Source organism: Artemia franciscana, chromosome 8, assembly GCF_032884065.1.
Source record: "Artemia franciscana chromosome 8, ASM3288406v1, whole genome shotgun sequence".
In the NCBI taxonomy this organism is placed as follows: Eukaryota; Metazoa; Arthropoda; class Branchiopoda; order Anostraca; family Artemiidae; genus Artemia; species Artemia franciscana.
In genome coordinates, this window is record NC_088870.1 from 14,440,279 (window position 1) to 14,466,394 (window position 26,116).

General features: G+C 34.4%; 1 protein-coding gene across 1 annotated transcript in view; it reads right to left on the bottom strand.

The window, feature by feature from the left end:
* Positions 1-13,064: 13,064 nt before the first annotated feature.
* LOC136030020 (mitochondrial carrier homolog 2-like) overlaps positions 13,065-26,116 on the bottom strand; it is a 59,240-nt gene continuing 46,188 nt past the window's right edge. The window contains exons 6-8 of the mRNA XM_065708634.1: positions 25,316-25,499; positions 14,527-14,594; positions 13,065-13,364 (exon numbers count right to left, since the gene is read on the bottom strand). Of these exons, the coding sequence (XP_065564706.1) occupies positions 13,148-13,364; positions 14,527-14,594; positions 25,316-25,499 (469 nt within the window). The 3' untranslated portion in view covers positions 13,065-13,147. The remainder of the gene's footprint in view (positions 13,365-14,526; positions 14,595-25,315; positions 25,500-26,116) is intronic.

The window sequence follows — 26,116 nt, forward strand, 5'->3', positions numbered from 1 at the left end:
TAACGGGCCATAAGAAAAAAGTAAGAAAAATAAAAGAAATCGTTAAAAAACTGCATAGTGAGAATTTCTGTATAATGCCACAGTTAGAATTTAGTGGTGTAAAATGTCTTTTAGAAACTTTTATTTTCCTCTAGTTCACATCCAATAATACTCTCAATTGGGAAAAGTGGTCATTGGCAATGATATACTTTAACTATTGAAAATTCTGCTTTGTTCGTCAATCAGCCAGAATAAGCATTTTGCCTCGACTTCAATTGGTCAAAAAGCTTCAACTGAATTTTTTCAACTGACTAGAATTACATCATGATTTACTGGAACTAGTTATAATGCATAGAGATATCCAGTGGTATCTATGAATTCATTTCAAGATAATTTAGGTTGAATAGGCTGAAGGTTTATTTAATATTTTTGAGCTATTTGTCATTAATTTGTTTTCCTTTCATCTTTTTTTTCATGTTTTTAATTAAAAAGATAGAGTTGAGGGTTACAAGAGAGATATATTTGACCCAGGAAACTGTCCTTAGATTGGTCATCGAAGGAAGATCTCACATAAATTTTAGTAGGCTGAATTAACTCTTGGTCAGTCGTTTGCAACAAGTTGTGTTATAGAATATTTTGAAGGAAGAATTGTATCAACTAAAGAAAGAAGTTGAAAAGTTCTGTTGTAGACAAATTAATAAAAAAGCTGACTTTCATAAAAGTCAATTATACTTGGCAGTAACTTTTTAAGACAGTTTAGTAAAATTTAGGGGCTTAATTCAAACCCCATTATGGATGTTTGTATGAAAACCTTTGCCAATCCCGTACGATACGCTAATTATCTTTGCTATCTGAGAATCCGAATTTATTTGTGAAGGCAAAATAACAATGCTTCTTGTGATAACTACTGAAACAATTCTCATTCTTTGTGATAATAGTATATTGCAATGCTTACTTTTTCTTTCAGCGATCAAAGTTGAGCCACGTTCAATCAAACACACAGCCGATGGAAAATGTGATACTAACGAATATTTGAGAATCCCTGGAAAACCTCAAGGAAAAATTGCCATCACCTATACTTACTCTTACAAATTTCAGGTAACATTTTGTGTTTAATTGTGTATTTGTGGGATTGTACCCTGATTCTCCCAAGCATCATTTTCTTTGTGATTTTCTTAATAATCTCCCAGAATTCTCATGTAATTCACTTGTTCTGTAATTGCATAGATTTTGGTGAGCTCTGAAATGAAATAATGCATAAAGAACTATTTCTGAAACCTCAACGATGCCGTGAGCCGCCATTGTTTTGTGACATTCCTGGACTGTACCTACTTTGACATGTTTTTATGTCTCTAAGGGCGAATATAACAGATTAGTCACTGAAATGGTATCTTCTTACAAATACGATTTTTTTTTATGCTTACTGTTTCGTAAGATTTTACTGACGGTTGGTAACATCTTACCAGTCATGTCGTATGATTTATTGAAATTTTTACTGATGTCCTGTATCTATAATAATTTTCTGAAGCTAAATAGAGATAATTTTAACGACATTAGATGTTTGATCAATAAGGTTTTTTTTTTTAAATTAATACCAGGGTTTTAGATTTCAAGTACATTATAATGCGAGAGGGTGTCATTAGTGTGTAGTGGGTTTTCATGGTGATAATCAAATGACGGAAGTACTTCAAATTTGTCTACAAGGATCACCAATCATCTGTTTCACCCGGTATAAGGTAAAGGTAACAAAACAGAAATAAAAGTTAAAACATCCACATTAGTTGCTAATTTTCACCAAGTATTTCATTAAAAAGTTGTTTTTGGTTCCTATAACAGGATTTGAACTATCAAGCACATGACAATACCAGAAGGGTGTCATTTGTATGTTGGGAATCTTTGTTGTTATCATCATTTCTTTTTTTCCCTGCACTTGACATTCAGCCATTCTTCCCTTTCAAACATTTCTTCTCTGTCCTTTCAGATTCTTATAGGAAACAGAAAATTTATCAGATAATCATTCCCACACATTGGACCAACTAACACACAGTTGCAAACAAACTTGCTCGGAATTAAAAAAGAGATCTCTTGCTCCTCCTTCGTCTCTTCAAAAGGGGAAGAAGCATCAACAACATTCATCAACAATTTCATAAGCTAGTTAAAGTATGCCAAGGTCTCTTACATGCTAAGCAATATTACTTTCCCTCTGTCCCTCGTGCATAGTAGTACTACCAAAAATTAGAAGGTTAACCACCCTGAAATTCTACGGACAAATTAGGATTTCTTAAACTCGATTAAGAAACAGCAATTTTGACGACTTCCAAGAGGCAAGCAATTTCAGAGCAATAATTGTTGGAGATTGTCACTAAATTCTACAATTGTTTGGAAAAGTGCAGGTTTACAAAATCGTGTTAAGTCAAAATTTGTACTGACATGATGACGTCAATTTTTCAGATGATTAATTATGCTTAGGATTAATAATTTTTTGTTCAGCAAGTAAATTATAAACAACAGTCATAACGGGGGCCCGACCGATATGGATTTTTTTGTCCGAAACCGATATCGATATATTGGTATCGCATAGAAACGATACCGATGTAATTTGCCGACAAATTCCCCTCCAGAAAAAAAAACCTTACCCGAAGTTTAAACCCTGCATTTTCCCTCTGTATTCATATTCACACGTTTCTCCCTGGGCTATCAAAAACCAAATAATAGCTTGAATAATTCACCTCGGATCCGAAATAATGCAAAAAAGATTTTTTTAGAAAAGATTTAGAAAAACAATAAAATGTAATAAAGTTTTGGTCTGGACGGGGCTTAATGAGCCCAGTCGAACTGTGGCAAGCTGTAATGCAGAAAACACTACTTTTCAGCATTTTATCCTTTCAGAGACCTTCGTTTGTCATCATAAGTGCTCTCAACTGTGCTGAAAACTTCTTCGCTTGGGAAGAAGCAGAGATACTTCCGAGCATTCTGTACCGGTCTCTTGAAACGAAAGTTATTATTTCGCCACCACTGTAACGTACAAGCTGTCCCTACTCTCCTTCATTTTGGGTTTTCCTCCTCTTTTTTGCAGTTCCTAATTTTGTTTCTTCCAATGTGTTTATTCTTGTAACCACCTTTAATCGTTATTGAGTGCCTCTTGGTTTAGGGGGGTCGCTGCTTGTATGCGGGATCCAGGAGACAAGCAAGAACAACTTTTCTGGCTATATCTTCGTGAACTCACCATATACTTCAAACGTTACTGCAACAGGTGTGTATTGACAAATATTAAGCCCTTCCTCTTTGGATGCTATCATGAACGTATTCTAAACTATTTTTAGGCCAAATTTTCTTTTTTCTTTAGGAGTCAGAGACAAAATGGAGCTCAAGATCTGTTTGAATTGAAAGAAGTATCCACATGAGGATATTTATTTCAATTCTATGTGATTATAACCAGAGATCTTGTTGCTTGGACATTTTTTTATGGTGATGGCGTTGTATCTTGATGATTTTTTCTGCTGATAATATAGTGAATGTCTTTTGAGATAAGACGCTGAAAATTGCACTTACGATTTTTGATGGAGGAGGAGCACTTGAAGATTTATGGCATTCATTCATTAAACTACTTTACGTGGTAAGAGTTAATGTAGTAATTGTAGAGGCACTGGATCGATTTTAGTTGAAGGCAAATTACTTAGTATGTTTGTACTTATTAGAATAAGAAATTTTGTACATAACAGTTTAAGAAATGAGTAATGTGGTTCTAGGAAGGGAAAGGTATGCCTTGAGCATACCTTTCTGTATGGTTTGGTTAGTAATTGAGAAATTTGACTCACCTAATAGAGAAGTTTCGATGAAGGTCTTATCCTTATGTTGTATACAAGATAAGTACGTTAAAGTGATTGGTACTATGGTCAAGAACAATATAATTGTTGTTATAGTTGGGTTGTTAGTTGGATTGACATAAAAGGAGGTGTTAAGTAGGGCTGCTAAGTCATCCCAATTTACTTGTGATATTTTTATGGACATTACACTAATAGTTTGGGAGTTCCGTGTTCAAGGCTGGTTTGGAAACCAGTGTTAGATAGACTGAGTTGCTTAAATTCAGAACAAACAAGAGTATGCTATTAGGTAACAAGAATGCCCACCAAGCTTGACTTGGATATGTAGTATTATTAATAAGGACGTTGAATGCAGTAAAAATATGAAAAAAAAATTATAAAATTGAAGTTGTAGGCTTTTTTGTTCTAAGAATAGGAAGGAAAGTCTGGAAGTTTAGGATGTTTTAAGCTACATGAGTAGCAGTTATCACGTATGATTCTGAAGCCTCGGGGCATCGAAAAGTTGAGAAAGGTGTGCTAGTTGTTGCCCACAGGAATTGTCTAAAGATTATTCCAGTTGATTATTTTAAGGGCCTGATATATAAGCCAGTAGAGCTGTGTAAAAAATATTGGATCCCTCTGTCAAGGGTTGCAAATGAACGGTTTGATATCCAGGTCATTTTCGTACTGAAAGTGCATGATAGGGTTCCAAAAATTGTTCTCTTTTGGAATGCATCTAGGACCAACGGAAAAGCAGGTTATTCAGAAATGGATTGGGAAGAGATCATAAGAAAGGACTTGAAGGAAACATAAACATAAGGAGGGGGGTAAAGAGTGAATGAATATCTGAACACGTTGGCTTGAAGGTGGAACGTGCTCAGCCGTTTTCCAGGTGGCAAGGTGCTGTGATTGGTTGAAATAATAGTAGTAATAGCTACAAGGTCTATTATTCTTTTTTCTCTAAAAAAAACATTGTAAAACCGTTTATTAAGAATAAGAAATTAATTACATATCAACTGAGTATGTCATTAAATCAGGGGGTCATGATCTTTTCTGGTTTAAAAAGAAAATATTGAAATTTCTTAAAAACGGAATACGCGTTGGTCTTGGCAATAAGCATTTCTGATTAATGGTGTTTTTTGAGCCTCTAGAACAGGATTTCTAAACTGGAAGTATATATGCCCTTTTTGGACATAGGAGACAGATTATGGGGGTATGGTACTCGATCGATACTGATACAGGATCAATTAGGCACGTATTTGGAAGCTGTACTCGCAAGACTGGTGACGATTATTTTGTCATCCAAGTGGAGAGGCCACGGGATTCCATTGGACAATCCATTGAGAGACTTGAACCATTGAAGTGTCAAGACAAAAATGTTATGGCTTAAGACTAAGTCTCCTAGTCTAGCATACATTTAAGCACTGGCTTTTGGGAATTTTAGAGACAAAAAAGAAGACTTCCATATTCGCAAATATAGGTGCAAAAGCTCTAAATAACCGATTTAACAAATATGGTCTATAATTTGATCCGTATTTAAACCAAATTTGGTCTGTAAATATGTATATTGATATAGAATCATTTTCATTGTAGTACAAGGTAGGCTACAGTTATGGTAGTTGGTATGGTGGCTTATTATTTAATGAGATATTTATATTGTCAATATTAATATACTTTAATGACGACGATTTTTACCGATCATTTTTCAAATTGTCTAGGGATTGTGAATAGTGCCTTAGCACTGATTTCGCGTATGATACATCAGTGAGGGATTCTCCCAAGGTAGTTGTAAATAGCCTCCTCCCTCAAAAAAGCTTGTGAAATTTTAGCATAAGGGGGGCTTAAAACGTACTTTATAACCGTCTTGCTCATTGTGCTTTATTGCTATATTTAGATTCAAGTTTAACTTGTATCGAGGTGTTAAAAAAAAAATATGTCCCTCCACTCAGAAGATTCTGAAGGTGCTCGTGGTATATTTCGTTTATATTTGTTTACTATCTGTAGATTGATTCTGGTGACGACGCTCAACAAGAATTTGGTTGGAAACTGGTCCATGGTGATGTCTTCCGACCACCTAGGAAGGGGATGTTACTGTCTGTCTTCGTTGGATCTGGTGTACAAGTTTTTCTTATGACTCTTATCACTTTAGGTATGACTATGACAAACTTATCTCTTTGTTTTACAATTTGTCAACCTAACTTATATCACTAGTTTCGAAAGTAAATATGAATAAATCACTTAAATAATGTACCACAAAAACAGTTAACTGAATTTTCTCGCCAAATATGTAGGTATTAAAGTACTTATTAGCTCCAATTGTTGACTGATGTGTCAAAACTCTCTAAATTGCTTTGTCATAATCACTGTTTGTCAAAATAACTGTTGTCAATGTCGCTCAGAACGGTAGTGTGGCCAAATTGGGCTCATTATATACTTGGAAACTTGAAAGTATATTGAGAGCCGAAAATTCTTTAAGGACCAATTGATTCGAACAATGTGTACTAGTCCAAGTTGCAAAATTTCGTAATTAGAGGCACAAAGTTGGCCCTTTTTTTGTAATTTGCGAATGTCGTTTTGATAAATGTCATTTGCGCTTTTTGGAAAACGTACATGACTTACGAAAAGGTACGAGTGACTTATTCTCGTTTCATAGCCCTTTTCCCTGATTTTCAAAGTAACCATAGAACATCCTTATATCAATAAATGGAGGGAAAAAAATTAACTTTCATTCGCTATATCAATACTTCTCCAAGCTCAGTTGAATTGTTCTTAAAGCTTGTTAGAAAAACGTAACTTACCCACAGCAGTAGGATTTTATTTTCATTACGTTATTTTCAATTGAGAATTTTTCTTCTTGTTGGTGACTCATCTTTACCAACAAACGCTTGTACCAACCAGTATCCATTACAGATGTCTCGGACACCAATTCATCTATGTATCATTTACAGAGAAAAGTTTATTCTGAGTTTTGTGAAGTTGGCAACGTGACTTGCACAGGTGACTTACACTCGCGTTTTTGGTGCTGTGAAAAAACATTTAAATGTTTGATTTATTTTGTTAACTTCGACTTTAAAAAATAGGGACAAAAACTAAAGGAATACTTATCACTTTCTTTCAAGCATCACTAGTGATTTGACATGGAAACCTGTAACTGAAAGACTTCCCATCAATAACAGGACGGGGCAGAATCTGGACCACTCTAGAAAGTTCAATTTTATCACGGTTATTGGCATGAAACTTGAAACAGCACAGAGAAACACCAGCTTTTCTGACGAAGATCACTTTAACAGAATATGGACGAAGTGTATCAATCATTCCAACATAAACTTTTTCACAAATACATCCTCTTTTCCCTTTCAACTCATAAGCAACTGTGATGAACATACCCGCCATTAAATGCTTGTGCTGAAATCCATCAGTTGGTGCCTTGAGCGGAGTTTCACTGTCATCCTTCTCTTCATTGGTGTTTGCGATTTCAGGTTCGCTTGGACCTTCAACTGCAGTCTCCGATGGTCCAGTATCATGAACTGTATGGAAGTGCCCTTCTGATGAGATTGATGAAAGGACGGAATGAAATTTCACGTGGAGTGTCTTCTCACTGCATGGAGTGGCAAAATGAATCTTTTGCGTTTTCAAAATTAGCTGTTTCCTTATGGTGGACCAGCGTGAGGATTCAAGAGATGAATGGATACCTTCAAGTCCTGAACTGGCGAGGTAAAGGACCATAATAGAAGTCTCGTCTATTTTCAGGGCTTATAGAACTGTTCAGCAGTTTTAACAATAACTTGGCCTCGCAAAGTCTTCAGCCAGACCTTTCGCTTTACTTCGGCTTCAATTCCATCCATGGGACCTTTGCCGTGAGCTGTTACTGAAAACGATCTAGTTCCAGGACACCCAAAATCTGATGTGTGATGAACAACTGCACCAGTCATGTAGCGATTCTTGTACTGACTGGCAGCACGGTCACTCTAGTGATGTATAATGCTAGGTTGGAAATGATGTGTACGAAAATGGTCGACACAAATCTTGGTACAAGCTGCAACAGCATTCTTGTTATGAGTTAGGTCATCACTTACGACTGCACAGCTCAAATGTGCAAGACCCCCATTCAGACTACTGTAGTAGATAACACATGTGAAGATTGGCCCCTCTTAGAGTTTCTTTTACTTTCCTAATCTCATAGTGCTGGCGATGCGCGTTATAGAGATGAAGGGAAATTTCGTTTTAGGTGTTCTTTGAGGCACATAAGAACTTCTTTAGCAGAGCCTTTCTTTAGCCAGATCTTTCTCTAACATAGAACATAAGTAAACTTTGCTTTCTCTTTACTCGTGACAAAACGTGGCTTACACTCGCCACTTTGAGTATGTCACGTTTTTTCACCCTGTGGTAATCAACCTCTCACATGGGAACCGCTGGTCTTACTGACTGTTTCGTTGCACATCCTATATCGTGGAGGGATTCGTCAGAGCCGAGCAGGCTGTGACTCGATTCTGCTTTAATCTGTGTTTTGGGTGAAAATATTACGTGCTCAAACGTGACTTACCCTCGCAGTAAAAATGGGTAGCTTATGATGAGTAGTCAAAAGTTTGTTTCATTAGATGGCGATTGTTGCAAGAACAACAGTTAATTATGTTATCTAATGATGGCTCTGATTTTAGATTTTTTCCAAAAGTAATTATAAGAGATATTTCTCATATTGCCGGACCGATTCGCGAGTGTAAGTCACGATAACTTTTCTTTGTTATATTAAAAGCTCATTTACCGCCCTTTTGCTTCTATTATTTTAAAAATGAACTTCACCACCAAACAATTAAGATTCTTACCTTTTAATGATGTATTCACATGTCCAAAATTATACCTTTTTTGGTATTTTCATTGAAAAATCGATAAAACAAAATAATTACCATCCTCATTCGACTGGAAGCTTATTGTTTATAAATATTAATAACTCAATTAGGGACCTATACGAAGAAGTTTCCGTCCCCCTCCTTCTGTCCAATGTGACTGGCAAGTTACCTTGTAGTTTTCGCATAATTCGCCTTTTCTTTTTACGAATTGGGTGACGGATAGAAGATTTTACGCCATTGCCCTGCCTAGGATATATTTTATATTTTTTCGTATCGCCTGCAAATATGTACTACATTATTGTATGTGGGTTTATTATTTCGGCGGCATTTTCGTACTCCTAAAAAGAAATCATCACAGGTGTAAAAGGGGTAAGGGCAGGGGATGTATTACCCCTAGATTCCGAAAAATCCTTTCTATGGTATTTTCATTACTAAAACAGGGGGAAACCCTCCTGTTTGTATTTTCGTGAATTGATGCCTTAGAAAGGATTTTTTTTTTATCCATAATTATGGAAAGGGAAAATTTCGTCAGTATCCTATATAACGGTTGTATCTGAATTTTCAAGCTCAAATAATTCCAAAAACGGTTTAATGAGTTGTTCTTAAAAGAATGCTCAGCTTTGCAATGTATTTTTAATAACAGTTTAATCCTTTTGATTCACAATGCCCTACCGGTCCTCCCTGTGAGAAGAGCTTAGCAACCTTTTTTTTTTTTTAATTAATCTCAGGCGTGTGAAGATTAGCGATACTATACTTTTTGGAAATTCTAAGCAACCCAGCTACCTGAAAAAAAAAAAAACTACTTCAGTACTAATTATGGTTTGTCAACTAAACCGAGATTCTTTAGCAGGGCTCTTAAATTCAGTCGTGTCATATAGAGACAATTTCGGGTGAACTTCTTGTTATTTTTCGACTAAATCGCTTGACATTATTGATTCAAAGGGATCCCAGCCATTAGTGCGCATTGGCTTGGAAAGCTCAATGAACTATTTTGACGATTGGATTCTACAAAAGATATGAAATGGATTTTTATACAATTAATTTCTCAGACCTCACTATTCCTTTCACAAAAAAAAAACAATGACAAAATATAAATAAAGGGTAAAACTTTCAATTAAGACGGTCAGAAAATACGTAGGTTAAGCAAATAATTGACTGAATGTCTCAGCGTCGCGTCCGTTAGCGTTTATCAATGGAAAATAAAAACTAGAATGAAATGGCTAAATTATACAAGAAAATAATATAATGGGATAAAAAACACTACGCAGCAAATGGAAAAAATGAGAAGAATTTACATTTGAAAAACTGTATTCATTGTTTTGTAAAAGTGTTCAACAACTCCAATTCGGAAGCAAAACCTTACTCAAGTCTAGTTGGAGCTGCCATTGGGTCGTTCATTCGGCACGTCAATTCCTTTCGTTGATGACAATATCCCTGCAATTTCGCATGAATCAGCTGAATCATATTTATGAATCAACCAAAATGCGTCTCTCTAAAACTTTGCAAAACTTCGCATTGATGACACTGGGAGTCTCTTTTTTTAGTATTGTGCATTGTTAGTATTGCTCATTTTGTGGGAGTATGGGAATGATCTGGAACATTCTCTGTGTATTTGCCAAGTTTGGAGAACTTAAGTAATACCTTTTTTTGTGGGTATGCACCACGGCTCCCATGGATCTTGGAAACTTATTCTATTGACCTAATCATTGTGATGGGAAATTTTATGGAGATTGTTTTAGAGACACAGAAGAAGTAATTTTTATGTGTTGAGTGCTATTCTTCGATTTGTTAAATTTGGACATCTCTTTTCTGTCTTATTTTGTGTACACGACCAGTGACTTTTAAATAGGATTGGGCGATATCGTAATTAAACGGTAATCGATTTCTATATTTCTGATCAATTTCTTGCTCTGATTCACTTTAGGGTTTGGTAAAAATTTAATAATAAAATTTGCAAATAAAAAGTATTTTGTACATTTTAATTTAAATTTTAATTCAAAATTATTTGAATTTTTAGTAAAATAATTAAATTTCCATTACATAAATAAATATTACACAAACCTGATTTGAACATACTCGGGCTCTGGATAAACAAAAATAAACTACTGGTTATTTTTGGCTATTCAAATCAACAACATTTCAATATTTTCCCCTGAGAATTGGTTCTGCCTTTCAGTGATCAAATAAATAAAATTGTTTTGCTTTATAACCGAAAGCGAGGAGCAGCATTAAAACTTAAGAAAACGGAAGTTTTCCCGTATATAAGGAGGATAATCCCTCCTCAATACCTCGCTTTTCACGCCAAAGTTTCTTTTTGTATTAAACGGCTCTTGTGTTTCAAGAATTTTTCTTAAATAATCGGGACACACACTGTTAAAATTAGCATAAACAGCGACGTATTGAGGAGGGGGATCTGCCCTCATATACGGGGTAATTTCTTTTATTTTTATATTGCTGCTTACTTTTAGTTGAAAAAATATTTTTTTTTTATTTAATATCTGATCACTTTTCAAATAATACTGGAAAATCCATCTTTTTCTTTCCAGGGAAAGTCTAACCAATAAATTTTTTCCTTGAAAAGTTTCTCCCGCGTAAGATCTTCCTTCCCCAGACAATTCGATCCCTGCTGAAAATTCCTCACAAAAAAACTTCTTGCGGCAATTCTGCCAGGAAAATAGTTTTTAACCCACTTTCGTTTGAAGAAAAATACTATTTTTATCTTGATTTTTAATAGTTTTTCAAATTGTGCCAGAAATCTTCCCTCCGTGGAAACTTTTTCCTGGAAATTCTCCCTACCCAATGGATCAATGGAAGGTTTCTACCGCGTAAAATTCCCCCATGGAGAATTTCTCCTGGGGAAAATTACTACCCCCACGAAAATATCCCCCAGACAACTTTAACTCCTTTGAAAATTTTACCTGGGTTATTTCCTCGGAATATCTTCAAATATTAGATTTAATTGGCGAAGTATAAGAATTCTTGTGAATTCCCCCGTGTAGTTTTCCTTTGAAAGTTCATCCCCTGAAACTTCCCTCTTCACAGACAATTCTGCCCTTGGAAAATACTTCCACAAAAAAATTCTCCCCGCAGAAAATTCCCCCCATAGAAAAATCACCCGCCCCAAAAAATGTCTGTTTACTTCCTAATAACAAGTACTATGTGTAAACACTAGACAAATTTCATAACTTACAACCCTTTCCCCAGGGACTTGCAGGGCCGTGTCATCCCCAGATACATGGTTACTTGACCTTTCAACTATATTGATCAAAAGGGCTATCCCAAAATGTTGGTTGGATGATTTTGGGGAATAGGAGTGTGGGAGGGGCAGGAAATATAGTTGCCTTCTGATCATTTGGTTACAAAATGGGGAACTAGAACTGTAATTTCCGTTTTGGCAAGCCGTCTCCCGATCTTATACGATCACCATGGCAAAAAAAAAAAAAAAAAAAAAAACAGAAGTAATAAACATACATCCATCATCTTTCTTCGGGTAAAATTACAAAATTTCACATTTTTGCCGATAGAAGCTAGAAAGTTTTGCAATATGATTTTCAGATATGCCGAGTCTGACGAAGTGATTTTTATTAAGATGCTTTGACTTTTTAGGGTCATTCCCGCTGTCTAAAAACAATTTCTACATAAATTTTCATACAGATTTTCTTAGGCTCGTAGCTTTTGAAGGGTACATGAAACTTTGATGAATTTTATATATCTGGAGTCGGCACAAAAAGCCAATTCATTTGATCAATCTATTGATTCATAGAATTTTGTTAGAGCTCATACAATATGATCTCTTGGTTCTTAGCTCTTGTTTTGAATTTATAGCAATATAATATGAGCCCACTTGTTGACCTCTTTCAGGCAAATCTAGTGAATAAATCGAAGCAATTATTTTGTTCGGTATAAATACGTTAGTTTAAATTTTACTGCTTTAATATGCCTGATGACGATTGCTGCATATGTGGTCGAAATAACCTGACTTTTATATCTGTTTTCACTGTCTTATAAGTATACTTATCCTCGTTTGAACCTTTATTAGTTAGTCATAGAAAGGCAGTGTCGTCTTGGAAAAAAACCTAATTTAAGGTATTACGTCGGAAACAAAACATAAATTACTCCCAAAACACTTGTTAATGAAATCAAACAAAGGATGCTCCAACACTTCACGTTTCCCAGGCAGCGCATTTATAGTTCATGTTAGGTTAGTATTTCACTTCATTGTTCAAAATAAAACGTAAATCTTACACGGAGCAAGATCGATTAGTACAGCTAAGACGAAGCAGCACTAAATCCCCATATCTTCGCTACTGTGTTGACTCTGATGGTCAAAAATAAATTATATTGCGTTAACCATTGCGCGCAGTGACTATAAGATATGATACTTGAGATATTATAACCCTTTTTTCACTTCATAATTTTAACGTAGCCATGAAAATTCCATATTAGTGAAATATTATTTCAAAATTCTTATAAAAATTAAAATTCCACAAAGTGTAGACTTCCCAGAGCATGTTTCTGTTAAATCTTAATGATTAAATCTTTAATCTTCTTAAAGTCCATAGGATAAGTCGGTCCCATAGGATAAGCAACATCGTTAATGATAGTCTGTGGCCCAGTAAAAGCTCTGAAAAATACATTTGCTCCTCGCATCGACTGATTTTTTTGTCTGAGGTCGCGCCAGCACTCATACCAGTTTCCATACAAAGGAGTAAAAGGATGCAAACCAGCCTCTATCCTAAAAAGTAAGAAAGGACTATAGAACTACAAGGACACAAACATTGACAAGCAGGATATACACCAACAACAATATGTAAGTCTCCAGGACCCATCAGCCAGTTACAAAATCTATAGTTTCAGCACCAATAATTGGACTGAAATTGACTGGCTAAGAAACTAAGAAATTACGATATGAATTAGATACCTCCTCCCTATTTATCCTTCACGGATTCTAAAATAATACATGTCTTATTCCATTGTAATTCCTAAAATTATTATTGAAATTACGTAATAGCATAAATATCATGCTATCTTTTTGTTCTAATTCACATTTTCTAACGGGTAGATATAAACTTTAGTAAAGCATAAGTTAAATATTTGAAAAATGTAAGGGAAAAGGGGGAGAGTTGTCAACCCCTACCACATTTAGGGTAATATCTGTCTCTTTTCGCTCTTTATTTTTTGGCGATTTTTTGTTATTTAATTACTCTGAAAATTCCCCAAAGATTGACCAAACAATATGCAAAATAAATTTGACACACACACACACCAGCCACGTCCCACAAAATATGACAATGTGGCAACAAATATTAAAAGAAATGTACAGGCTAAATACATTCTTATAGAATTATCATAAACTAGAAAATTTGAAAAATGTCACCCCAACATGTTGAAAGATGGAAAACATTTAATATACATTATTAGGATCAATGATGAAAATTGCTGCTACTATATTGCAGCAAACCAATTTCTTTGAAGTAGTGATATGAAATTATATAAGATCTAAGATACATCTAAGCCAACGACAAAATATTACAGTAGACCAAAACAGTTAATTTACCATCATAAAAAGCTGAGCCTTAAAAGTTTTCGAGTTGACCTCAGACTGTTGAAGACATTGTAGCAAAGGATCTCATCCTTTTATATTATTCTTATGATTTTATCGAACCATAACTTTATTTTAACAACAACAGAAATTGTCAATAACAATTCCTTAAATCAGAACAGCTAAATAGTTGTTAAACGTTTTCACCCCTAAGAAATACTATTTGTAAAATCCTTGACGCCGAGAAAAAGAAATAAATCCTGAATAAAAAATAAAAAAAATCCTGAAAACGGAGAAGAGAAGTAAATAATTCATTCCAGTGTTCTAACTCCTATAGAGTACAGCCAAATGTTACCTTGAGTTGTTAATAGCCATCGTTGTTGACACAGTCTGTAAGGGGTATGCTATTCTTGAAACGAAAACCTAGAAATAAGAAGATATGGCAATACTCCACGGGACGAAATATCAAAATATAATTTTCGTTAGTATACAATCATACAAACAAGTAAATACACAGCAATTCCATATAATACCATGCTTTCAAAATCACGCTATCCAGTTAAATGTTCAGTGTGTCCATTATGGGTATTACTCAGTTTAGCTGCATTGAGGGAACGACTCACGAAATCTTGTCAGCAATAAAAGTGCATAAAAATCGTGAGGTACGACTACAACGATTTCGCTTAAGATCAAGATTCTTCAGCGGTGGCAAGTCGTAAATTTAAGTTCCTCTGTGTTGTGGCTGGCGACTTGATATCGAGAGAAATAAGCAAATCGTTTATTATCAGGGAAACTGTTCGAAAGCCCTATGTACACTTTATTTTGCCCTTGGTTTTTGTAGGTAGCATACTGATAAGCATATCAAGACCACGCAATAGACTTGAGGCCTTTTGTCCCTTAGGACAGGGGCTAGAGGACTGTCATCAACCCTGAGGATTTAGTGTCACTGATTTGAACGGGTCACTGATTGAACTGATTTGAACGGGGTCACTGATTGCACTATAAACTCATTCCCCCCCAAAAAGACATAGTTTTGTGGTCTATCGACTGCTCGTATCAAAAGCGCAATCCTGAAGTATTTATATGGTTCAATGAGGGCTAAAAGGGGACTTTGGAATATGTGGGGCACCAGGATATCTTCGATCAACTTCAATCCTTAGGGCACTAGAAAAATTTCGAAATGATTGATTGAATGAAATTTCTTGGATGTTCTAAGGCTATCTAAATGAGACTAAAAAAAAGGAACTACACGCCACTCTTTACTGAGGCAACACTATTGTGTTTAACCACTATGGTTCCTACTGATGTTCACTCTACATCTGACGTGCATAGCACCATGATACAATAAATTATCCAAATAAATCCTCACCACACATTCAAAGAAAATAAAAGTCAAAAAAGCGAAGTCAGAAACCTTCTTTCGTCGTCTTTTAGAATGCTTAGAAAAAGAAAACCGTTAGACGAAAATCTTATCTTGAGGCTGTTACGATTTAAAGTCAAGGAGGAAAAGGGCGTGACATAGAAATTCGGTTGCAATCTTCAATTTTTTTGTTCTTTAGCTTTAATAAAATACTTTGAGCACTGAACTACTCCAAAAACAAACTTCGACATTTGAAATGGAACCTAAATAAATAAATGGAATTCTAGGCACATATAGAGACAACCTAATCACTTTAAATCTTTTTTCAAAAGATGGGACGGTAAAAAAAATAATAAGAAAACTAGATGGATTAAAAATTAAGACCAGCAAAGTAAATCAACGCAACAAGTCAAATTTAAAACGAACAATAACTGCTATCCATGAATAAATGACATTTAAATAAAAAAAACTTCGCGTACAAAAAGTCACGCCAAAAACAGCGAGACTACTGTCATCATTTCTTCTGATGTTATTCCGAATTTACATAAAACAACAAAGCGTGCGTTTGATCAAACAGTTCGTGGTAACGAACTGTAGTAAGGAGAGACCCGGCTCAATAGTAAACGAAACTCTAAAACGGAATTTTGATGCTTAAATATACATCAAAAGTATCAGATTTTAATGCTGATTTTAAATATATAAGTTTCATCAAATTTAGTCTTTGTCATCAAAAGTTACGAGCCTGAAAAAAATTGCCTTATTTTAGAAAATAGAGAAAAAAACCCCTTAAAAGTCACAGAATCTTAACGAAAATCACACTATCGCATTCGGCGTATCAGGGAACCCTATAGCAAAATTTTCAAGCTTCTATCTACAAAAATATGGAATTTCGTATTTTTGCCAGAAGACAAATCACGGGTTGTTTGTTTGTTTTTTTTTTCTTTTCTTTTCCCCAGGGGTCATCGTATCGACCAAGTTGTCCTAGAATGTCCCAAGAGGGCTCATTCTAACGGATTTCAAAAGTTCTAGTGCCCTTTTTAAGTGACCAAAAAAATTGGAGGACACCTAGCCCCCCTCCCACGCTCATTTTTTCTCCAAAGTCAACAGATCAAAATTTTGAGGTAGGCATTTTGTTCTCCTTAGTCAAAAACCAAAATAACTATGTCTTTGGGAATGACTTACTCCCCCCCAGTCCCTGGGGGAGGAGCTGCAAGTTACAAACTTCGACCAGTGTTTACACATAATAATGGTTATTGGGAAGTGTACAGTCGTTTTCAGGGGATTTTTGTTTTGTTTTTGGGGGTGGGGTTGAGGGGAGGGGGCTATATGGGAGGATCTTTCCTTGGAGAGATATATCATAGGGGAACAGAAATTCAATGAAAAGCGCGCAGGTTTTTCTAATATTACTATAAAAAAACAATGAAAAAATAAACATGGAAAAGTTTTTCTAATTGAAAGTAAAGAGTAGCATTGAAACTTAAAACGAACAGAGATTATTAAGCATATGAGGGGTTCTAAAAATACTTTAGCATAAAGAGCGAGGTATTTAGGAGGAATACCTCGCTCTTTATGCTATAGTATTCTTAGTAAATTCAACTATTTATTCTACGGCCGTTCTGATTCAGGGGTCATTCTTAAAGATTTGGGACAAAACTTACGATTTAGTGTAAAGAACGAGGTATTAACAAGGGTACAAACCCCCTCATATACACAATAAAAAATAAAGAATATAAAAGTTTGTTACGTAAGTTAATTCTTAAGTTACTTATAGTTTTTACTAATAAAAAAATTCGTTAAAAATTACAATTTATAGTTGCCTTTTTATGTAACCGAATAATTGCATGGCAACTAGGCCTCCTTCTCCATCCCTTATTTCTCAAAATCGTCTGATCAAAACTAAGAGAAAGCCATTTAGCCAAAAAAGGAATTAATATGCAAATTTCATTTTAATAATTTATGTGTTGAGAGCCAAAATCAAACATGCATTAATTCAAAAACGTTCAGAAATTACATAAAAAAAAACTAGTTTTTTTAACTGAAAGTAAGGAGCGACATTAAAACTTAAAACGAACAGAAATTACTCCGTATATGAAATGGGTTGTCCCCTCCGCAATCCCTCGCTCTTTACGCTAAAGTTTGACTCTTTGCCACAATTCTGCTTTTTAAAACAATTAAAAGCTTTAGCGTAAAGAGCGAGGGATTGCGGAGGGGACAACCCATTTCATATACGGAGTAATTTCTGTCCGTTTTAAGTTTTAATGTCGCTCCTTACTTTCAGTTAAAAAACTAGCTTTTTTATGCAATTTTTCATAGGATTGAAAGGAAACAAACAATAATCAAGTTCAAGGGGAAAAAATAAACTATTTCCAAGATCAAATAAAATTGTGAATTTCAGTTTAGTTTTACTATTTTCAAAAGGACACTTATCTGTCGCTCTTATATTAACTTCATTTCATTCAAAATTATACAAAATTAATGAACTGACAGTAACAGTTTTAAACTTCATGATAAAAAAAAACTTGAATTTTGAAAATAACTAATCTTTCCGACTCCATAGTAAAAAGGCAGACTGTTGAAAATATTTTTTGTTTCTAGAAAATTTAGCTTTTTAAGACATTTTGTTTCTAGAAAAACTAGCCTTTAAGAGGGTTGAAGGGCAGTTAAAAATCTGGAAAAATAAAGGTTCAAAAGCAGAAATTGATCGAACAAAGTACATATAAAACTGTGTTTTGAGTATACTCGAAACTGATCGATTTTCTTGACATTTGTCTATAGATGTTGAAGCATAAAACAAACACTAGCTTGTATTTTTTTTTCTAGTAGATTTTTAATTTATTTTCTTTTCGTTGAATAAAAAAAAACATTCTTTAGAAATGAGCTATATTCAATAAAAAACGTAAGATGTATACAGAAAAGGTCTGTCTATTAGACCTGGTAAAAAACAGGTCTAGTAGACAGGGCTTTTCGATCCAGTAGAAACAGTAGGCACTACTCTAATGGCTTTCAGGCCTACAAATTCCTACGGAGATTAAAACAAAATTTGTGGATATGACCTAACAAACCTAAGTTGCAATAAAACCATTCATTTCATCCGTTCTTACTGTAAAAAGCAAACAGATTTATAGCATCAAACACTTCGTAGTGAATGTTCGTAGGAACGTAATAATATTAGGCTAAGTAAAGAACTGCTCGGGTCTATAGCAACCGAAAACCTAAATAACTAAGTATTTATAGGAATAAATATATCAAAAGCAGCTCCTTTCATAAAAAAAAACAATTGTTTGACTGAAAGTAAGGAGCAACATTAAAACGAACCGAAATTTTTACGTGGATGAGGGGGATTACTCCTCAAAACACCTTACGTTAAAATTTTCTAACACTGTTAAAAAAAACTTCTCATTAATGTAATTAAATGAGCACATTATTTCACAAGTCGTCCTTAAAGAATTGGGACTGAATTCAAACTTTAGAGTAAAGAGCGAGGTGTTTTCGAGGAGTACTAGCTGGAAGCTCCTCCATAGAAATACCCCTCCTGTCCAAGGATGTATTCTGTATACAATGCAATCCTGGTGAAAATGGAAACTTCTCTCCCCATGAAAAATTCCGCTAGCAGATAATCCCCCCCACGAAAAAGTATGCATAGTTCCGAGTAACAAAAACTATACGTAAACAATGGGCAAATCGCGTAACTTTTGAAACCTTTAGCCCCTGGAGAAACCTTTCTCCAGGGCCTGTGGAGGGTCGTGATATCCCCAAAGGCAATGTTATTCGGCGTTTCAACAATGCTGAACCAAATGGCTATCTTAAATATTTGATCAGACGATTTTGAGAAAAGGGGCCATGGGAGGGGGGGGTCTAGCTCCCTTAAATTTTTCGGCCACTCAAAAGAGCACTAGAAGTTTTGATTTCTGTTCGAATGAGCCTTCTCGCAATATTCTAGGATCATTGGGTCGATACGATCATTCCCGGAAAAAAACAAAAAACAATATATATATATATATATATATATATATATATATATATATATATATATATATATATATATATATATATATATATATATATATATATATATATATATATATATATATATATATATATATATATATATATATATATATATATATATATATATATATATATATATATATATATATATATATATATATATATATATATATATATATATATATATATATATATATATATATATATATATATATATATATATATATATATATATATATATATATATATATATATATATATATATATATATATATATATATATATATATATATATATATATATATATATATATATATATATATATATATATATATATATATATATATAGAATTTCTTTCACACTGCTTTTCCATTTACAAAAAATTGAGTAAAGACAAAAGGGCTTTAATTTCTATAAAGCAGTGAACAAAAACAAAATATATAAACTGCACTTTAACTAGAAAAAAAAATAAAATACTCGAAAAAAACCCTGAACATTTGAATCCGCTATAGCGGAACACGTGTATAATTTTCTTCATCACAATATTTTATTTTATCAGACAAAAATTGTTTATAAGTCTGTAGGACTTTTACAAAGTTTCAGAGAAATAATAGAAATAAAAAAATTATGTATGGAGTATTAGTATTAATAGACATGAAGGGGATTTTAAGATAAATTTATAGTAATTTAATTAAAGACCAGTAAACTTCAACGAGTACTGATTTGCATAATTGTTCCGAAACAAGTCATAACCTTGCGAACGAAAGTCAAAGCAAGGTCAATGCTGTAAGAAGTCAATGGACTGCAGCTAAAATAGCAAATGAAAAAACCCATTCTATTTATAATTCATAACTTTGTTTCACTAACCTGTAAGATTTTGATTGGATTTGGGGTTGGGTGACCTGCTTTTGTTTTGTTGCAAGTATTTATAATTTTAATTTTTAATAGACTCCCATTTATACATCAAATGTGGCAGAGAAAAGTATCATTATATACAGCTGCTTTAGTTTTATTCTACAGTTATTACCGTCAGTGCAGGAGCTTTGTTTTATAATGTGAATTGTTCTAATTTATTTTATTGTTTATATTTTTTTTCGTGGTATTTTTTTATGTCTTAAATTGTAGGTTTGTAATTTTTTTTTCCGCTGAGAAAGACTCCCGGACGTGGGGCTGAAATATTCGGAGTGTTTTCATTCTTTTAGTTAAAGTGTAGTTTATATTTTTTATTTTCGTTCACTGCTATATAGAAATTAAACCCGTTTTTTCTTTACTTAATTTTTTGTGTATATATATATATATATATATATATATATATATATATATATATATATATATATATATATATATATATATATATATATATATAGCCCATAAAATTCCGGTCTTTCTAAAGAAAAGAGCAGATTTCTACCTTTTTGTGCTGTAAAACAAAAATTTTCCCCCAAAGACGGCAAAGATACTAGCGAGTAGAAATTTTGAGAAAACCAAATTCAGAAAACTATAGACAAGCTATATGAATTTCCTCCGAGGTAATTTTACCTAATGATATTGCATTTAACCCCGAATGTTTGAGGAGTGGATAAACAACGAAGGACTATGGTTACAGTGCATTTAATCGGTTAAAAACAAACATGCAGTATTGGACCACTGTATACACGCTATTGGGGGAGGTTGGAAGGTCAAAGTGTTTTTAGGGGAGGGAGAAGTGAATTTTCAAGGCCAGCTTTCAAATTTTTGGTGAAAAGTACTTCTGATCGATAAATATAAGGTATTTAACCTCTAGTGCGCTCTCATTCGGAATAATAAAGGCGGACTAAGCATGTGCTATGGATGCAAAAGGGAAGGATGGGTCTTCTATTATTGTAGAGATATTTTTTGTGTGAAGTCAAAAGTACATTTACATATTACTATTAAAGGGATTGGCAAAATCCTCTGGATGCGTAAAGAGCACACTGAAAATTGTAGATTTTTCAAATGTGTTATTTGCTACAATGATCCAATAATTTCCTATTTTTGTAATAAATATCATATCCTATACTTACTAGCACCAAGGCGGAAAAGGAGGTGGCGGCATTCCCCAAAGACAAATTTTCCCAAAAAAATGTGGCCCTAGAAATGCAAGTACATACATCGCAACCTGAAATATTATTCTGGCATTTTAGGCCCCTCCTAAGTCTTGAGGAATCATATTGTTCGGGACAATTTAGTAAATTCTGAGATAGCTTTTTTTATAAGTCGAAAAACCCAATAACTATGCCTTTGGGGACGGCTTACTTCCCCACAGTCCCCGTGGGAGGTGCTGCAAGTTACAAAATTGGACCAGTGTTTACATATTGTAATAGTTATTGGGAAGTGTACAGACGCTTTCAAGGGAATTTTTTTGGTTGGGGGGGAGGGGTTAATGCGGGGGGAACTTCACATGAAGGAATTTGTCTTGGTGGAAGAAAATTTCCATGAAGGGGGACAAGGATTTTTAGCTTTTTTTTAAAACAATGAAAAAATTAATATGAGAAAGTCTGTTCAACTGAAAGTAAGGAACAGGATTAAAACTTAAGACAGACAGAAATTATTACGCATATGAGGGGTTCACCTCCTCCTAATAACTTGCTCTTTACGCTAAAATAATTTTTATTAATTTCAACTATTTATTCTACGGCCTTTGTAATTCAGGGGTAATTCTTAAGGAATCGGGAAAAAAAAAATTAAGCTTCAGTGTAAAGAGCGAGGCATTGACGACGGGGTGACCCCCTTCATATATGTAATAAAAAACATACGAATATAGAAGTTCGTTACGTAAGTTAATTCATAAGTTACGTATATTTTTAATAGTAAAAACGTTCGTAATAAATAAAAAGTTCTAGTTGATTTTTTACAACACCAAATAATTGGAAGGTAGCTAGAACTACTCCCAGAGGCACCATTTGGGCCAAATCTTGGGGTGGGCATGAACTCCATCTGCCCCCCCCCCGATTCACTTCGTGTCGCGTAAGAAAAATCCGGGTTTTGGCAGCACATTGATCAATATTCTAAGTAAAAATGCATTTTCAGCACCCATGTGTTGCTTGGAAATGCACTGTAACCAAATGTGGAACTCAGCCACACTGACCTCTAAGATTAATTATAACAACAAAGAATACAGTCAACGAGTTTAAGTGATTAAACTGAAAGTGAAAAATTCAACCAGACTACAGGCTGGCATTTCTCAGCAAGAAACTTTCTTATTTAAGTAAACAATACGTTGGTGAAAGTAACCTTCATTGTTATGCTGAGGGTATTAACAAAAATCTCAGTGTCCCTTGAGCAGAAATCTTCCAGATCAAATATATTTGTAAAAAGGAAAAACTTACAAGAAAAAAAAAATCTAACAACATTCAAGGTAACAAGGGAAACCGCTGAGCTTTTATCTTTGCAAAATCATCAACAAGCTGGTTGTAGTCCAAATTTTTACTAAATCCTTCTCTGCAAATATCAAAAGGAGGTGAATGAGATGATAATCTCCTGTTGTAGACTGCAGGTAGTTTTCAATATTTCTAGGCTAGAAAACAAACGCTCATTGCTTAGCTGTTGTCTCAGGAAGTGTTGCAGCAATACGAAGTACTTCAATTATTTCTTAGTAAGCCACTGGTAATGCCTGAAGATGGTTGACAATGTTTAGGAAGTTTTCCGGCTTTTTATCCTCATTGGGCAAGAAATTCTTGACAATACCAGCTTGATATTCGAGAAGAAAGCTGTCGATATCCATCTTGCCGTAAAGAGAAGAGAAAAGCTTGAGCAGCTCTGTCCATAAACTTGGTTGAGCTTGGATCCAAGGCTTCGAGCGTACTCAGCACTGGCAAGTTATCTGTGAACCTTCTGTCAAATTTGGCTAGTAGACGATCAAAAGTTTTGAAGTATTCTTGCTTCAATTCATCTGCCATAATAGTAGTCCAATTTCCAGATTTGATGAAATTCTTTCCTAGCGTCAAAGTTGTCACAAATTGTTTCCGATGCTTGGTGATCTTTTGAGTTCTTCAAGGTCATTCTTTCTGACCAACAGAGGAACGTCTAGTCGCGGGTCAATTTACAGCAGGTACTTCAATTTCGAGTTATGTTGCAAACTCTTTAGCCTTCTTGAAAAGCAATACAAATGAAGCATCTGAATATAGATTGGTCAGTTTGCTTCTTGTTGCCTGAAAGAGGGTGCGCGATCAAGAAATAACCAAGTTGACGGCAACAGCATGGAGTTGCTGAGACAGCAATTTCGTCGCTTGTGTAATTGCTTCTATGTAGTGCAATTGGAAGATAACAAGGAACAATTCCATCAAGAAATGATAGACCAGGAACTGACCTATTTTAGTCTATCAACTTGGAAGAATTACTGCAAATATTCAGAATTTGTAATATGAATATAATCATCTAGGAAACAGGCATTTGACAGAACTTGAGAATTAGATTATGTATCTAACTTGCTTTCAAAGTTTACAATGGTTAATAGCAAATAGTGTTATTATTATGACCGGCAAAGGACCCTTTTTGGTGGAAGTTTGGGCCCCCTGGAAAATCTGGGGTGGGCATTTACCCACCCCTGCCCCACCCAAATGGCGCCTCTGACTACTCTCCCGCTCCTTTTTTCCTCAAAATCGTCCACTCAAAACTATTGGAAAGCTATTTGGCCAAAAAATAAATCAATATACACATTTTGTTTTAATTATTCATGTACAGAGAGCCAAAATAAAAACATACATTAATTCAAAAACGTCCAGAAATTAAATAAAAAAAAAGTTTGTTTTAACTGAAAGTAAGGAGCGACATTCAAACTTAAAACGAACAGAAATTACTCCGTCAATGAAAGGGGATGTTCCCTCCTCAACGCCCCACTCTATACGCTAAAGTTTTTTACTATTTTAAAAAGTGGAATTCAGAGAAAGAGACAAACTTTAGCGTAAAGAGTCAAATTTTAGCGCAAAACGAATAGAAATTATCACAAATATGCCTGAGGTTGCCATATTTCGTACCCCTCCTCCACCCGAAACAAATGAACTGTCAGTCACTTACTGAAAAAATATATTTTAATAGTTCTCTTTGTTTTTTTCCTGTTGCATTAAAAAGTCATACAATGCCCAACCGTCAATCTTTCCTTTTTCTTATAACAGTAGAGGTTCTAGGCGTTTACCCCCCTTCTCCATCGATTACCCCTGCAAATAAATACCCCCAAGGAAAATAAGGCTTTCCAAATTTGAAAATGTTGTTTTAATTTCCGAAGGGGGAAGACATTTTGGTACTTGTGTATTACAAATCACTCACTCAAGTTTACGCTGTATAACACTGGCGAACAAACCGGTTTCTTCGTTAGTTTCTTTAAGCTTAGCGCGGGACAAGACAAAGCCAAGTGATAGAATATATGGGAAATATATGACTTGGGCTATATATTTGTACACAAGGTGGAAGGGAAGTATTTGGACAGTTTGAAGTCCGAATACAATCCTTAATTCATAATATGCAAACTGACTGTACCTAACCAATATTGGATGCAGACCCTAAATACTTACCCCTCCCCTTAATGTGCAAATCTATAGCCCAAATTGTTTCTTAAGTAACGAAAAAACTAACGAAGATACCGGTTTGTTCTCGAGTTTTACACAACGTAAACTTGAGTGAGTGACGCACAATAAACAAGTACCAAAATTCCTTCCCCTTACGGAAAAAAAACTTGCTAAAATACTATTATTAGCAAAGATTACGAAATTTGGTAGCTTCACATAATTAAAAGGAAACGATAGCTAAAATAAACGTTACCGAAAAAGCAAGAGATACACATTCTCTAAGACTTCCTCTCTTGACAAACCAATTGACAGCAAAAGCGAAAGAACCACTAATGACTAGAGCGAAGAATTCCCCGATTAAACGAGGAATGATCCCGGCAAAGAAACCCTGAATCCCTTCTCTCGAAAAAATTTCTCGAACTGACGGAAGAATTCCCCTAAAATGAAAAAAAAATAATCTAGCAGCAAAATATAGTGATGGCAGTGTGAGCAAATGATGAGTAAGGCACCTTTGCGTTTTTCATTTAACTCATAAAACAGAAAAAGAAAATGAAAAACTTGAAAGGTTAAACTTGACTGTCTTGAAAGATTAAAACTCTTAAAATTACCAATATAATATTTTTTTAGAAAGACAATGTTGGGGCTTTCATACTTAATAAAAATTAATGATTGAATGTCATTACAATCACAATACAACCGTACCAAATCATGAATACGATCTAAACGGATATTTTGACTCTGAATGCAACAGTCACCATCGGCGAAACACAATACTAAAAAAATAAAAAGGAAACAACTTACTCAAAAACTCATATATAAAACAACTTTTCAGGCTAAAATTTCCGAAATCTCAGCGTCCTCACTTCCCATAGTAAGGCCAAGGCTCAGGTCCACCCGTGTCTAAGACTCTTTCAAATTTGACTTGCATATATAGCCGAAATATAAGTTTAGGTTGTTTGTGTTACTCACTATTTTTACAACTTTCATTGGTATCTTCTCTTACTATGTATGATGGAAAAGCAGTGTTGTTGAAAAACAGTGTGGTCTTGGTCAT